Source organism: Lycorma delicatula, chromosome 7 (assembly GCF_047948215.1).
Source record: "Lycorma delicatula isolate Av1 chromosome 7, ASM4794821v1, whole genome shotgun sequence".
Taxonomy (NCBI): domain Eukaryota; kingdom Metazoa; phylum Arthropoda; class Insecta; order Hemiptera; family Fulgoridae; genus Lycorma; species Lycorma delicatula.
In genome coordinates, this window is record NC_134461.1 from 89,785,969 (window position 1) to 89,803,853 (window position 17,885).

The window sequence follows — 17,885 nt, forward strand, 5'->3', positions numbered from 1 at the left end:
TGTAATACTTCAAATTTCTTACTTTTATAATTTTAAATTTTTGTGCAAGGTACATAAATAAACATAAGAATACTTACATCTCCAGTATAATCTTTTAGAACACCTTTGTAAACATTTGGTCCATATGGTTTATTTATAATAACACCACGCTTAGGGTTACTAAAAAAAAAAAAATATATATACATGAACAAAAATATATACTGAATTAAAATCCCTTTACTATTTATAATTGAATTTATTGCAACGTTTCAACCCTTAAAAAAATTGTTAAGATTATAGATGTAAGTGTTTTGTAGCTCAAAATCATTTAAATCTGTAGAATAAACATTGTTTCATATTCTGAAACATAATTTATGATGTGCTATAACTTTGCAACCCTTAGAATCCACCCTAATGACAAAAAAACTTGCATATTCAACAGCTTAAAATGTTTTAATGGTGTATTTATAATGAATTATAAACTTTTTACAGTTGTTAATGTAATTTATTTATTGCAATGTCCCAACCTTACAAACCAGCCTTGTGATTAAAATTTGAATGCTCTGAAAATTTCACCAAAAAAATGCGATTGGTTTTCAATGTTAACTTCCTTAATTTTTAAGCTATCCAGTTGCTCAAAAACCAAAAAACCATTTTGCAAGGAATTTCACGGGCTACAAGGCATGTAAAATTTGAGAACCACCTTCTTCAAGAGCTTGGAGGTGATGGATTTTCCATCACTCAGTGATGAACACAAAACCTCCTTTTTTCCAAAATCAGTACATTCAGCTCCCTGATTTAGTTTAAGGAGTATCTTGCAGTCAATAATGAGTTTATTGCATCTCAAAAGCACATGCTGCCCCTGATAATTAAAAATGTTTTAATTCACTTCTTATTGACTTTATGCACAATCTACAGTACTCCACCAATACTCTTATGTTTAGACCTCTTTATTTTCCAAACCACTTTTAAAAACTACTATTTTCATTTAAAAATTTTACAATAATTGAATTGACTGATATTACATTTTGCTCAGTCTGTGGGTTTTAAATTCCATTTTTAAGTCATTTCTGATAACATCTGTAAATACTAATTACAGTTTTAATTTATAACTTCTTGCATTTGATAAAAAATTAAATTCATCCTTCTTGAAAAACTGTCAAGAAGCTGTTTATTTTCAGCTTCTAAATTTTTAATTCAAGAGTGTAAAAATAGTACTTTGATACTTCACCTGAAAGTAATATGAACAAACAAGATGGTTTGGTAAACAAATTTTTTATGCCTGTGATATCACTTTTCAAATCCTTTGAGCATATTGAATAGATTGTTGATCCGATCATTTTAGAAGCTTTTGAGAGATCTGGATTAACCTGACAAACTCAATAATTAACACTATTTTAAATATAACAATCCAAAAATAATCCAAGTATATCCATATCCAATCAAAAAAGCCCCCAAAAAATCCACAATTGCAGATTTACCACAAGAGGAATAGTTATGACCCAATACACCTATTCATGCACAGTGCTATCAATATTAATTAGTAAATATACTACTGACAGAACTACAGATATGTCTACTCTCTCTCCATTATCCAAAATGTAACTATTGCATTTTTTTATTTTTTAAATACAAAAATACATTACTGAAAAAAAGTAACTTCAACTTTTTTGGATGAATAAGTCACCTTATAAGCTCAAAGCTTATGCATGGGAATATGAAATGAAAATTTTATAGCATATGAAAAATGCTATGCCTGACTGCAATTTAAACCTGGGACCTCTGGATGAAAGGTCAAGATGCTACCATTCCACCATGGAGATATTTCACACACAATTACATATTTTTATAACAATAATAAAAAAAAGAAAATTGAATAAAACAATTTCTACAATATAACATAAAATGTGTAACTTGCATGAAAATGTAGCTACTCTCTGTAGACAAATCTGTGTCAAGGGTTACCATTACAATCATATTTTATAAAGTGAAACAGAAATTCTGAGATACACCAGCAGCAACATAAAATAACAATCTATATATATATATATATATATTATAATCCTAAAATAGTAATTTATTTTAACAATTTCTTCAGTAATTAGATTAGAATAATAACTTTTCAATTTTACTGATTTCTAGTAACCAAACAAAACAGATTAGTACATTCTCTAAAGTTTCTTGATTCCTTTATTTTATTAGGTAGCAAATTGTATAGGTTGGCATCCATGACAAACTATAATTAAGTTATTTATTAATTAAATGTAATAACTGAAATTACTAAAGTTGTATTATTCATTTTTTGAACATTATTTTTGTAAGTAGTTCCTCTAGGTATTAAAGACCAAAATTTCACTTAAAAAAATTTATCTAACCACTTTATTTCAGTTGAAGAGACATTATTGTATGTAATTAGAATCAGTTTACAGATCTTTTAAATAGTGTTTTTGATATTTAACATTTAAAATTCTTTTTAATTTTTTAAACAGTTTTTTAATCAAGAAGTTTTTTTTAAATAAGATAAAAAATACATTTTTATTTTATAGAATAATTAACTCAGATATATTTGTTTTCTGTTAATACTGTTAAACTCATGCAACCTTAATTTATTCTTATTTTATTTTCTCTACACAAATAACAGAATTTCAAGTATTTTCAGTTTCATTCTCTAATGTAATTATAGTAAGTGTATCACAAAATTCTCCTGGGACTTCTATAACCTATTCTGCTTGTGAAAAGAATGGAAAAGTTGATGTAATCAAATGTCCTAAAATGCTTCATTTGCAACTTACGACGACTAGTGAAAAATTTCACTCGAATTTCAGCTACCCTGGTGAAATAAGGTCATACTGAAATTTTTAGGATGTGAAATTAAGAGGCAGAATTAATTTTTCTTATGCTTTTAGACCTGAAAAATCAAATCAAATAGGTCTCAGAACCATATCTGCAGTAGATTTTCAGAAATCCAGGGTGAAAACCAATAATTGGTTGTAGATGTTAATAACATCTACACCCAGGAGACGGCCCGCTTCGCTTGGAGTTCTTCAAATGGTGGAATACAAATCAACAACCCTACAAGTTTGTTTTGTTTACTGATGAGGCAAATTTCATTCAAGATGGTGTAATAACATACACAATGAGTATGCATGGGCATTAGTAAATCTTCATGAAATAGTGGAAGGCAATTTTCAACACCAATTTCACATCATCAATGTATGGTGCAACCTTCTTCACAATCAGCTGTTTGGACCGTTTACATTACCTGATTACTTAAATGCTGAGGTCTACTTGTACTTTCTTTAAGAAGAATTGCCCCAGCTGCTTGAACATGTTTTTCTAGTGCTGAGATGCAAAGTATACTTTCAGCAAAACAGTGCACCTCCCCACTTTTCTTGTGACATTTCCACTCACTTAAATCATCATTTCCTTGAGAAATGGATTGTTGTGGAGCTCTACATTCCTTCCTGGACACCAAGATCACCTGATCTAACATATTTAGATTTTTCATCTTGGATAGATGAAAAACATTGTATAAAAAACAAAAATACATTCTTGCATGAAATTAATTGTCCGCATTATGAATGCAGCTGAGCAACTAAGAACAGCCCTGAAGAACTAAATAGGGTAACAAAAGCATGCAGAGTACAGAAGCAGGCCAAGAAATGTGCTGAAAATGGCAATCCCAGTTTTGAACAATTATCATAAACTGGTACGTATTATGCACTTTGGTCTAGTGTACTGTTTCTAAATAAATATGAATTTTTCTAACTTTTCTTTGTTTTATTCAATTTATCTTACATGATTTTGTTTAGAAATAAATTCTCTATGAAATTGTTTAGTATTATGTGTTTATTAGCCATTTAACAAAGTTATTGTACGTCAAACATAAAAAACAGGGTTTTTACCCCAATTTATTGACTATCAACCCAGATTTCTCAAAAAGTGCTGCATATATGGTTCTGGGACCTACTCTATTTAATTTTTCATGTCAAAAAGTATAAGAAAAACTAATTCTACCCCTTATTTAACATCCTAAAAATTTCATTACGACCTCATTTCACCAAGGTAGCTGAAATCAGAGTGAAATCTTTCACGAACTGTAACTTGCAAACTAAGCATTTTAGGACAAATAGTTTATATGAACCTTTTCCATTACTTTCATGAGCAAAATACATTTGAAAGGCCCAGGAGATGTGATGTACCCTTATATTATTCTATTTTTCTTTCTTCTATTTCAATAATAAATTATTGATATCATTTTCTTGTTTTTGTTTATGATGAGGTGGGTAATACCATTTATGTACACCCTAAAGGGACAGTGTTGGACTCACAACAGATTAAATGAAGATGTTATTAAAGTGCACACGTGTACCTGCGCCCTACCAACTAAACCCAACCACCTTACTAACTTCCTCCCTGGGGTTGGATCCGCAGTTAAGCATTACTTAGCCCCAGGAAGTGCCTTTGAGCTTGAGGGATCCAGAGTCCCCGTGCATCATCACAGTTGCCCATCCACACTATGTGGATGAACAACAGCTTTGCAGGAGGCTGTCCTTCACCCCTTCGCTCTTCGATCCTGTTCAAAACCTTAGCAAGGACTTTTTAGATGTTCTGTCCCCTACTCGCGTCCTTCTTCTGTATCACTTTCATGATGCAGTTTGCTATGATCGTGAACTGCTATTTGTTTTCCAGCATCTTTGAGATAATGTTCTCCACCTGCAACTGACCCACTGTCACCTCACAATCATGTTTTCTATTCATCCAATGAGAACACTCAAAGATCACGTGCCTGGGGTGTCCATATCTCCACAGTATGGGAGCCCTCATTCTTAGCCTGTCTCCTCTTATGCAGGTACACCCAAAATGCACCGTGGCCGATCAGAAATTGGGTGAGCCAATGGCTCAATTCCCCAAACCTCCTCCTGTACCACAGTGCAACTCATGGGATGAGTCTGTAGGTCTAACGGCTTTTATGGGAGGAGGCATCCCATTTGAATTGCCAGTCTTCCATCATCATCTCCCATGAGTCGTGTTGGTCCTCACCCTCATGAACCCTTTTCCTGTGGCCTGATAATTGTCTCAATGGTAATAACCCAGCCACCATCACCTCATCTGCTGAAACTGAGTTATATGGAACTCCATTGGGTCTTGAACTTTTTTTTGCAGGGCAAAAAAATGTTCAAGACCCAACCGTCCGCAGGAAAACTAATGCTTACAGTTTTTTGGGACTCACAAGACCCAGTACTGGAACATTATGAGAAAAGGGGCATGACAATAAACAGTACGCGTTACAGTGAGATGCTTACTGCCAAGCTGAAGCCTGCAATTCGAAACAAACACTGAGGACTTCTGTCGAAAGGTGTTGTGTTGTTGTACGACAATGCCCGTCCACATACTGCTGCCCGCACTGCTGAAACGCTGCAGAAACTCAACTTTGAAGTACTGGCTCAACCTCCGTATGTCCTGATCTTCCCCCTTCTGACTACCACTTGTTTGGTCCACTCAAAGAGGCATTAAGAGGCTGTCGATTTACATTGGACGAAACAGTAAAAGAAGCGGTGCATTCCTGGCTTGCAGCTCAACTGAAAACCTTCTTTTATGAGGGCATCAGGAAGTTTGTGGAACAATGTACCAAGTGCATTGAAATGCAAGGGGACTATGTTGAAAAATGATGTACATGTAAGTTTCCTATTTGTATTGCAATAAAATTTATAATTACAGTGTGGATAATAATTGACTTACCCTCGTGTATATATATATATATATATAAAATTTCAGTACAAATTAGTTACTAAAAAAAGGAGAATTGTATAAGTTGCAAAAGAGCCTTGTTTTAAGTATCAGAACTAGTTTTAAGTATGTTTATATGTTAAGTTCAAGTAAAGGGTTTTAAGATTTTGTTTATTTCATATGGTTACTTGATAGTATTAGAAGACTTTCCTGTTAATTCTATCAGTGATTATTTTTTTGGGAATAAAAATTTTTATTTTAAACTAAATGATTTAATCTCTGTTGTGATGTTAAAAGCATTAATTGCCACTGGAATCAATTCCTGGTACTGGCGGATGACTTTCTTTTTTTTAAAGATGGGCTGATTTAGATCTTATTCAGTTCAAGATATAGGGATTTTTTTCTAATCATTCTTTAATGTGATAGTAATACTGTTATGTTAAAAAATGACATATCTAGTTACCAGTTCATTTTAATATTACTGTTACTACAATTCCAATTTTTATATTCTATATTTAAGTATTTAGGGAAAATCATTGGCTAAAAATTATTTACAAGTCTTAACATTAATAATTTTTTATTTAGCTTGAATACACATTTAAAATCTGTTTAGTGTTTAAATACTTGTATTTTTTATGTTAATATGTTAAAAATTTATTAACAGATATGGATGGTATTGGAAACTGAAATATGATTGCCAGTTATGAATATTCTGTTTAAATTGATCCATCATCTACATCAATCCTTGTATTCTTAAACTGATCAAATCTTTATAAACTTTATGCAATTTTAAAACAATTCACCAGGTAATTATATGGATAACTGATTTAACATTTATATTATATTCCACTGACTTACTGTACTTATTAAATCATTGATTAAGGCAAACAATTAAATCTGCAATACGATAAAACAAAGCCTACTATGAAAAATCTATTCAAAGGCCACTTCTCCAATTTTATTAAAACGAAGTTAAACTTAAACTGCAACTTCAATCACCAATAATGTAAACTTCATTACAAAATTTTACAACACTTACAAACTAAGGTCTAGAGATCTTTATAGCTAATTTCATTCACTAAGAAAAATACTTAAATGAGTTACAGATATTAATTTTTTCATGTTCTTTAATCTCCTAATTAAATTTACCTTTTGTATTATAAAATATCATTTTTAAAATAAGTTAAAATCAGGCCATATCTTATGTGTAAGTGTAAAAAAGGTTTTATTTTTTTCATTTTCTTGTATAAAGCAGATACCTCCTAATCTATATTAATTATCAAAATTTTATCTTTCATGTGAAAAATACTCTGTATCAACAAACACACATTATGGGGGTTCTAACTTTAACAGAAATAGGACTGATAGGGACGCTTGGAATTTTTTAAGAAAGCCAAAGCCCAACAATGGATGTACAGCTACAATAAGTAAATAAACACATTATGTTGTTATCATCATCATCATCAAATTTTCAAAGTGGATTACTCGTAAAACCATAAACATTCTTTAACAGATTTTTACCGCTTATAAAAGATAAGCTTTGATCAATTAATAATAAAATAAATAATAATCACTAAAATTTTACTTACTCTTCATTATTAACAATATCATCATACATCATAACTATTATATTTTCATCTGGAATTCCATTGGCATGTAATATTTGATATGCATGACAAATATCAGCCTATATTAAAATAAAAAGAGTTAGTCATGCAAATGAAGAAAAAATAATTACAATACCAAATATGTAAAAAAAAATTCTAAATTACTTCTAAAAAATATCTCAGAAAAAGTAAACAAGAATGTCAGTAAAAAACTGTTTTATTATTCTATTGTTTTATGAGTAGATTTAAATCATAGCTTAAATTAGTTAGAAATGTTCTCAAAGAAGAGCTGGCCTTAACTTTTTTTATGCTTCTGATCTTAGTTTTTCTATTAAATTCTTACCTTAGAATACTAATTAATATCTTAACATATAACATGATGATCCTTAAGGATTTAATATGAATTCAGTAAGTGAACTGAAAAAAGTGAAAGACAGCTCAAAAAAATACATAAGTTTAAAAAATAAGGATTGAATTAAAGAATTCAATACAATTAAAAAAGAAATATTCAAACATTTCTCTCAAGGCTGGTAGTTTAATGATGTACTCAATTTAATGGATATCAACACTAATAAAGCAGCTAATTTTATCAATAATATCAGCATTTTTATGTAGACTGCAGTGTGTTACAGTATTTTGAGTATAAAAGAATTTTTTAAATTCTTTTTTTTTAAACTTATGTATTTTTTGAGCTATCATTTTTAGTTCATCAGTGGTCTGTTGTGATACACTGCTTGTTTCGCTCCCCCCCCCCCCCCCCCAACCTACAATAGAAAGTAATCTGGAGGAGTCAGATTGGGTGATAGTGCAAGCCACAAAGCCCTCAAAATGATTTGTTCACCAAAGACAATTTCATAAAAATATCATTGCCTGTTAGCTGTGCGTGATATGGCATCTTGTTGGAATCAACTGTGATTGATTTCCACTTCTGTTAAGTGACTAATGATATTTGTTAAAACAGTACAATAACCCAGACTCCAATTTTCACTTTGTCTAAAGACTGTTCGGGTAATTCATGAGGGATTAGTTGTCAACCACAATCTTATTCTTTGTGAATTAATATACCCTCCCAGATGAAACTAAGCTTCATCAGTATAAAAAGTAATGTCAAGGATACCTATGGAATTTTGGTCAATAAAACATTTAAACCGTCAACAATAATTTAATTTTTTGGCATGATCTGTAGAATTCAGTACTTCAATACACATTACTTTATCTTTATTGATAAAATCAAGGTTTAGTTTAGCTGGTTTTTCACTTCGATCAGCATGTTCAACCCAAAATCTTTTTTATAAGAGCTCAAACTGCAATGTGATGAGGAACAGGAGTATTTGGAAACTTTTATAACTTGTCCTTTACTAAATCAGTAAACTTGTTACCTTCACGAAAGACATGTTCAACAAGAAAAATGCATTATTATACCTAAATACTAATTGCACAATTAGCAAATATATCTCCATGAGTAAAGTATACAGTAATGGTTTCATTTCTATTTGAAACAATCAATGAATTATTTTTATTTTTAACTATAAACAAATAATTTTCTAATCCTATTAAGTAATCCAATACATGATACAGTACATCATTTTGACAGTAACAGAGAAGGGTCTGTTTTTCTGAGGAAGATGATTTATATACAGAATGAAAGCATGCTTATAGATTTAGAACACTTATAAGTATATATAATATAATATCAAAACTACCAAATAGTGAATAAATGATAAGAACACTTATCTAAAAGGAGTTAAAAATTACAAGATTACACATAAAATATCAGCATATCATGTTTTACATATAAAAAAACAACAAATCCCTCCTTCATATACCATGGAATAATAGTGATTATTATGCAAAGCATGATATGCTGATATTTTACATGCAATCTTGTAATTTTTAATCGTTGAAGATAAAGTAATTTAACTTTGAAAGGACTATAATTAGATTAGATTACCATTTATTGACTGTATTTTCTGGTTTTGATATTATATATATATATATATATTCAAAAGAACATGTCCTGACTGACTTAATTCATCAATGCCCAGTAAGAACTACTTTAGATAAATTTATGAAAATTCATATACATGTTCTTTTTACGGTGTAAATGTAAATGCACACTAAGAAAGGATTTTTTGAAATTTTTAGTTTAAATAGTTAAAATGGAGTAACAATGACATTTCCTATTTTTTCAGCAACAAATGAAGATATCAACTCGATTTCTGGTGCGTCTAATCTTCATGTGAATATCTAAAAACTAATTTCTAGATTTAGATCAAACAACCAGAGGTAGGAGGTGCCTTCAGTTTCTTGACTAAAAAATATAGAATAAAAAATAATTAAAAAAAAAAAAATATGAGAAACAATGTAGTTTACCTGTAGCATTACCTGTCAAGCAGTGCTTGACAGGTAATACTTATTCCTGAGAAATATACATTTTTATTCGTACTTCATAAGGGTAAATCAGTAAAAAATAATATTTTTAACATGGAGGCCAACTGTTTTGAAACCTACATTCTTAGATCACTCAAAGTTTCGGGTCCTGTACTGACCCAACTGTAGCTCTGAAGAAATTACAAGACACTTTTATTTTTTATAGCTGAACAAAGTTTAATTTTTAATTATTATTATTATTTTTCTCACAAGCTTAAGTTTAATGAACACAAGGGGATCCAGGGGGCAGAGCCCCCTGGCAAGTCAGGAAGAGAGCTCTGACCTACTAAATAAATAAATATATATATATATATATATAATTGTGTCACTTATGTAATTAGGAGTGAAGCTGTAAAATTTATGAGTTTTCTTCACAAGGGATTAAATTTATTTCAACCATCTTTTAATGGTTGGTTTAACAAACCATACGTGATTCTTTAAAAATATAATTAAGAAAAGTGCCTATTAAAAATTAACTGTAATTAAATACGGAGTACTTCCTCAGATTTTTTATCCACTCACAGTTTAAAAATTTATTAAATAATTATCATAAGTTTTGAAAAAAAATCAGAAGTAATATAGGTAAGTAATTAAAATTATTATTACTTTTTTCAATAAAAAAGTGTTGCTTACCAAACTGATGTAAAATCCTAAATAACATAAAGAATAACAAAATATAACATAATATATTAATATAATTATATTATACTTAACAGCCGCAAAGCTAACTTTAAAATATATATACATAATTATTGGCAATCATATAGTGGCTAATGTTTATTAACCTACAATCAAATACACATAACCAAATAATAATTTAATAAATTAAAATGAGAACTATAATACTAATTTAAATGTATCATAACATACATTTGTTCTCTACTTAGATAAAATTGATTTCATTTTCAAACATATTTTTTAGTTCTATTTTTTCATTTTTTATTCTATTGATATTTTTAATGAATCAGGCTGGTTATCATACATTCTTAATCCTTTGTGATAAATTGAGTTAGAATGCATTCTTTTATTATTAAATTAGGAATAATTACAAAGTAAATTACGTATAATTAATGTTCATAGATAAAGTGAAACCTCTTAACAAATAATTTTCACATACAGACAAGAATCCTTGTTTCTTCACAATCCCTAGTCACTTGAAACAGTAATTCTCAATAAAATACTCCAAATATCAGACACTCTGAATAATAGGAAAGAACACGGTAATAAAGATTATTTGTGTTTAATTTTTACAAAATTAATAAAAAATGCACTATACTGTTAATTGAGCATATATTTGTTGTTTGTATATGTTCTTATCTCACTTTTTTTTTACCTGAAGGCAGAAAGAAAATGATGTGGCTCTTATTGCAAGGATCAACATACAAGCACCATAGTCTGTGTTTATTTATTTGATCTTACTAAAACCACAACACTGATTTCATAATGTATAGTGTAAATCAAACCATTCTCCACTAATTTAAAATTAAAATATTTTCATAAAGCATGGTTCATCTTAATATAAAAATGATTTCACATGTAAGCATGGTAAATGATACTAACACTTATGAATCAGTAAGTTAATTACCAAAAATCTCCATTAAATATAAAAGCAAACAAGTCTACTTCAACTAATCTAATCTTGTGTGTGAAAGAATGTAAATTTTTAATCTGACATTTCAAAACTAAACAATAAAAATACTGATGAGAAGTTTGCAAATGAGGTTATAATAGTAATGGAGATTTAAAATATACTACATCATGTACTAAAGGAATCAATTTTTTTTATTTGTATAAAACTAATTTTTTAAAACTATTTTTTTTTAATTATAAAACTAAAAAAAATTGTATTCATGCATTAATGAAAACATTTCAGAATTTTTTAAAAACTAACTTTAAAATCATATGAATACACATTTTTGAAGTGTAGCAAAGTACTCAGAAATTCAATTGAACACATATCTTTACTTTAAAATATAAAATTGGAATAATACTTAATAAAATGTAGAAAAATCTTGCAACCAATATTTTTGAACATGTTCTCATCTTATATGTATAAATTATGTAAAAATTGAAGAAACGTTTACATAAATAACAACCATAATAATAATAAATGAATTGGTTTTCATACTGATTTCAGCCGAGGAAATACTAAAGTCATGATAAAATGAGAAATTATGGTGGGTAGTTCAGAGATGTTACATTCACACTGACACTCATAATCACAAACATAATTTCATAGAAAAAAGAAATGGTTTAAAAAAAAAAACTTTTTTTTACTGATGTTAAAATTTTTTAACATTTAGGTTTTTTGCAGAGTACTACCTAAAATAAAAAACTGACATTCTGTCTGTCCATTTCTAACATGTTGTTCCATCATAACTTAACCTAAGTTTTTATAAAAAAATGTGAAGGACTTAACCAACTATATCAACTCATCTCAGAAAATCTACATATTACACTCACCTGATGTCGGTAATTGTAAAATCCATTAGACCCAGCAACAAGTAGAGCCCAAATTTTTCCAAAAGATGGAGTAGGGGAAATTGTGCTGGTAGAAGTGTAAGGAAAGTAAGTAGTGGAAGGAGTGTAAGGAGTGGTAGTAGGGTAAGGAGTGGTAGTAGGGTAAGGAGTGGTACTAGGGTAAGTAATGGTATTAGGGTAAGGAGCGGCAGATACATTTACATAGAGTATATTACTGAGTTTAGTGTAAGGGTGGGTAGAGGTAGTAGGACTGTAAGTAACAGTATAAGAAAGTAAAGGTAACAATGAAATTATGAGTGCATACTTTGTTAGTATCCATTGGTACAATTGAGGCATCATCTGTAAAATGAAATAAATAGAACAATTCAAAATAACTTAAATACAAAAGAAAAATCTAAACTATTTTATTTTAATACTGGTTTTTTAGCACTCATTGTGAATGTCAACTTTTAGCACACATTCCAAACAAAATAACAGAAATAATAAAATTTAATTTTTTAGAACATTAATTTACTTCTGCTTACAACGTAACCTTCAGTTCTATAAAAAAACTTATATATATTCAGCATTGCAAGCATATATATCATGCAAAATTAGATACAAAAAAAAATTTAAAAAAGATCAGCTATACTACTGTAGGGATAGTTACAACAATGCAATAGGTTTAAAAATTATAAATGCACTGTCAATAAGTAAATTCAGAACCTATAAAACAATTTTTTTAAATATACATTTTTTTTAATTATTGTAAATTTTAGAGATTTATAGTAAGTAGACTGGGAACAATTGAAAATAAATGAAATGAATAAATAATATTAAAAAAAAAAGTAAACTAAGTCAGTAATATTTTTTAACTTTCAGAAATCAAATATATAATAATTCAAAGAAATCAATAGAAATTTCTTAATTTTTCAGTATTTTTCATTAGTAAACACATGTTCAACTCCAAAATGCAGGATTAAAAAAACAATACTTTCGTTTTATAACAACTAATCAAATTTTTTCAACACTGCATTATGCTCTGTAAGTATACAGTCAAAATGCATTTTAATAAAGTTTTATATATATAAATAAATTTAAAAAATCCAAAATCTAATTTAATGACCATTTAACAAATTAAAATTTCAATAGGGCGAGGGTGCTTTGAAAAAAATAAATACTCAGGAGTTCAAACTTTAAATTCAATCTGTTTTTATTACATAGTTTAAATAAGTATTTTCAACAAAAAAAGGTGCTGAAAAATCATTACTATTTTCCTTTCATCCATAACAGTAATACTTAAACTAAGGATGATAATCAAAGTTTTCTGTTCTATATAAAAATAATTATAGATTTCAAACTCAAGTAGTAGATTTTGTTAGTTTATTAGTAGTGAATCTTAACGTTTAAAAAAAATATATAAACAAAAGGAACACTTAATTGCTTACCTAGTTATTTTGGGTTAACTTACATATACCTGGATTGTCAAAACTAATTATCATGAGTTAACTAAGACGTCAAACTTAAGGTAAAATATTATTTTATTTAACTTGAACCAACTCATATATTGAATGATGTGGTGTTACGTCTTCATAACCTTTACAAAATTCTTTTGTGTTGCTGTGTCAATTGTAATACTCCACCCAATGAATGACATTTTACTCCATGTACATGTTTGGTTATTTTCATTCCGGTCCGTAGTTAAAGCAGATCAATGACACACACACCATTTTTTTTACCAAAATACAGTTTCTAGTAATAGTATTCTTTATAATTGTTTAATACTTCTATTTTTATTTTTTTTCACTGTATTTTACTTTTTTTCACAATGAGTGATCAAAGCAGCCAGGAAAGTGATGACAATATTAGTTTCACTAATAGTGAAAGTTAAGTTTCATCATCAGTAAATGGTTCGGATGAGAAAGTTTACATTTGTCCAGCATGATAGTGATACTTTTTACTCTCAGGTTTTCAGATCCAAAAATTATTTTGTAATAAATATGGAAAGCATATTTATTTTCTTTTATTTTTAATGACTTATTGAATAACTGATAAACAACCAGTTTGTCTTAATAAACAGCAAGCAGCATTGATTCATGTTCATATATGGTGTTGATTTACCGATTCTGATTGCTCCAACTTCTTGGAAAGAAATTTCTGATTCGCCAGAAGGCTCAACTGATGAATCTACAACTTCAGTAGATATTAATTACATTCCAGAAGAATCAAATATTGAACATCACCTCATCACACAAGCAGAACTGAGCAATCTAATTCGTGACTTGTATTTATCAAAACAACATGCAGAACTCATCGGTTCACATCTTAAAGAATGGAATTTATTAAACAAGGATACTAAAATTTCAGTATAAGAAATTGAAACAAAATTTACTGAAATACTTTAGAAAAGATAGTTTAATTTGTTCCTGCCATGTTGTTAGGGGGCTAACGTATGAACTAGACATTGAATATGTTATTCATGATTGGCATTTATTTATTAGACTCATCAAAAAGAAGCTTAAAAGCAGTGTTGTTGCATAACTCGAATAAGTTTTCTTCTATATCAGGTAGTATACATGCAGCCAGAATGAAAGAAACATATGAAAGTATGTAAAAAAATTTAAAAGCTATTAACTATGATGAACACTCACGGCAAATCATTGCTGACATGAAAGTGATAGGGGCTTCTTCTCGGTCTCTAGAGTCGGTTTACAAAATACATGTTTCTTGTGTTTGTGGGATAGTCAGGCTACAGATAAACACTACACAGCTAAAGACTGGCCAAAAAGAAATCCGTTTATCTGAGGAAAGGAAAATGTTGTCAATATTCCCCTTGTCAAAGCAGATCGTATTATATTTTACTACCTTTACACATAAAACTAGACCTGATGAAGAATTTTGTAAAAGCATTAGATAAAGATGCAGACTAAAAATTAATAAATATTTAAATGAGGTTTTTTTCGCAATTACATGAAGCCAAATTAAAAGAGAATATTCATTGGGCCACAAATAAGAAAACTAATTTGTGAAAATATAATTGACAGCAAACTGAATCCTAAAGAAGTAGCAGCATGGAAGTTGTTCAAAGATGTTGTTACTGGTTTTCTTAGAAACAAAAACGCTAAAATCCATGATAAGCTTATAAATAAACTCTTAGTGAACTCAAAAATTTAGGCTGCAGAATATCACTGAAAATTAGTTTTTTATATTCTCATTTGGAGTTTTCCCTTTAAACTTGGGTGACATCAGCCATAAACAAGGAGAAAGGTTCCACCAAGATATATTGCACATGAAACAAAATTATCAAGTCAGATGGGATGAACCTATGATGAATGACTACTGCTGAATGATAAAAAGAGAAGGCTTCACTGAACACAAAAGGAAAATAAGAAAAAAGAAATTAAGATAAGTAAATGTCTACAAAATAAAGGTAGGAATTTTAATTTTAATTGTAATTATTATTATTATTTTTGCATTCTATTATTTAAGAAGACTCACAAAAGATCTTTTGGAGTTTTAATTAGATTTAGTCAAATAAACTGTTAAAAAAATACACACTCAAATTAATGACACAAATCTGTGACACTCAAATTAATGGAAAACCATCAGGTAACCAAATCCCATAAGAATGACAGCTCAATATTTTCCAGAGATTTTTCTTTTGACAGTAAGAAGGCTATTCCAACCTGTTCATATTACATCAGCAGTCATAAAATAAATTGTAAGGGAAAAAGAAGTGACAGAAAATCAAACTACTTCTGCTCTGACTATAATGATGATTATGTATGATGCTGCATTTTAAAATTTACTATAAGACTTTCAGGTACTTGTGTATCAATGCCACTGCAGCTACAGCTTTATTTAAAAATAAAGTAGTCATCGGATTTTGGTGGAAAATGAACAATCTCTATTAATTTTAATAAATGGTTATTTATATTTATTAATTTTAATAAATGGTTATTTATATTTATTTATTTTATAAATATAACCAAACTTAACCTACGCTTGCTTCGCTCGCTAACCTTGACTAATTAACACTGTAATTTTTTGAGTATTTATTTAATAAATTCAGTAATTATTGTAATTATTTATTATTTAAATAATCAAAACACTCCTGTTAATTAGTGAAGGTTAGCGAGCGAAGCGAGCGTAGGTTAAGTTTGGTTAAATATATTTATAAAATAAATAAATATAAATAACCACTTATTAAAATTAATAAAGAGACTGTTTTGAAACTACGTTAAACTCTACATCGGCCCATTTTCCACTGAAATCCGATTGACTACTTTGTTTTTAAATAAAGCTGTAGCTGCAGTGGCGTTAATATGTAAGTACCGACTTTTAATTTGGATTAAATATTATTGTAATTGTATTTTATAGATTTTTTTCTGCAACCCAATATATTCTTTGTATTTCTGTTACTTTCTAACATTTGCATTTTTCAACATTTACTTTTACAATTTAAAAAATTTATTATTTTTCATTTTGAGTCAGTTTTCTCAGTTTAATTTTTATTTTTCTAAAAATACAAAAATATGTACTTTCATTCTCAAGAATTTCCACAATTTTATTTTTAATATTCAAATTAAATGATTATTGACAAAACAACCCAAGAGATATCTCTGATAAAATTATTTACAAACTGTATGATCCAAAAAAACAATAAAATTTTGAAAAAAAAAAATAACTGCTCAAACTCTTTGTGTTGCATTATATTATTCAGAAATGTGTAAAAATAAAATAGTCAATATTACTACAAAATTTTCAATAAAATGATTAGGTAACTGGTAATAGCCATTATAAAAATAATCACCTCATCCTCATCATAAAAATAAATTAACAGAGAGACTGTAATAGGACATCATCCTGTAATCAATTAAAGAATTTATAAAGTTAAAAAAATCTGCACAAACTTGGTTCTAAACAAGCGATACCCTATTACCAGTGAAGTATTACATCATGGTATAACTACAAAAAATAGAATGTACATTTTATTTATTAGAATTATATTCTTTTTAATAACATGGGTGTAAATCAGAATGAAATCGCTGAATTGCATACTTATGTCACTACAGTATGCTCCAGCTTAAAGTAATTGGAAATTATGAGAAGTGACACTTTACAAACAATATTTATTACAATAATTTTTGTACTTCATCTGGAAAAAATTATTCATTGTCAAAATGAGGAATGCATAATTGTTTTTGTCTTTTATTTTGATTAAATGATATTTCGGTTAAGAATTTCTAAAGAAAGAGATTTTAGATGCTATAATCAAACAATAACAAAAAATCATTAAATCATTAAATAATACTTTCAATGGAATATGGTGTCAGTATATAAAAACAGAGTAGTTTTTTATTATTTTAGAGTAGAACCTCTGTTAACCTAAATACAGTTTAATCAAAATTACCAACAAAAGAACTGATATATTCCTCATTTTGACAACAAATATTAGTTTTACAAATGAAGAACAAAAATTATTGTAATGAATATTGCTTGTGAAGTGTCATTTTTATAACAGCTGTATAATAAAAATAGGTTTTCTTAGTTTGAAACAGAAAGCAAATTTAGATGGTCAACTCTCAAGTCAACTACCTCTTAGACAAAAGGGAAGGATAATGGGCTTGCTGCCTAAGTCAGGTTGTTTTGGCATTTTTAGTAGTTCATATTGTCCAC

The 17,885-nt window shown here is 28.7% G+C and overlaps 1 protein-coding gene across 1 annotated transcript in view; it reads right to left on the minus strand.

Moving 5' to 3' along the window:
- The window catches only part of LOC142327503 (legumain-like), a 76,342-nt gene that overhangs the window by 45,609 nt on the left and 12,848 nt on the right, over positions 1–17,885 (minus strand). Inside the window, exons 2-4 of the mRNA XM_075370626.1 lie at positions 12,210–12,566; positions 7,299–7,396; positions 78–159 (exon numbers count right to left, since the gene is read on the minus strand). Coding sequence (XP_075226741.1) covers positions 78–159; positions 7,299–7,396; positions 12,210–12,566 — 537 coding nt within the window. The remainder of the gene's footprint in view (positions 1–77; positions 160–7,298; positions 7,397–12,209; positions 12,567–17,885) is intronic.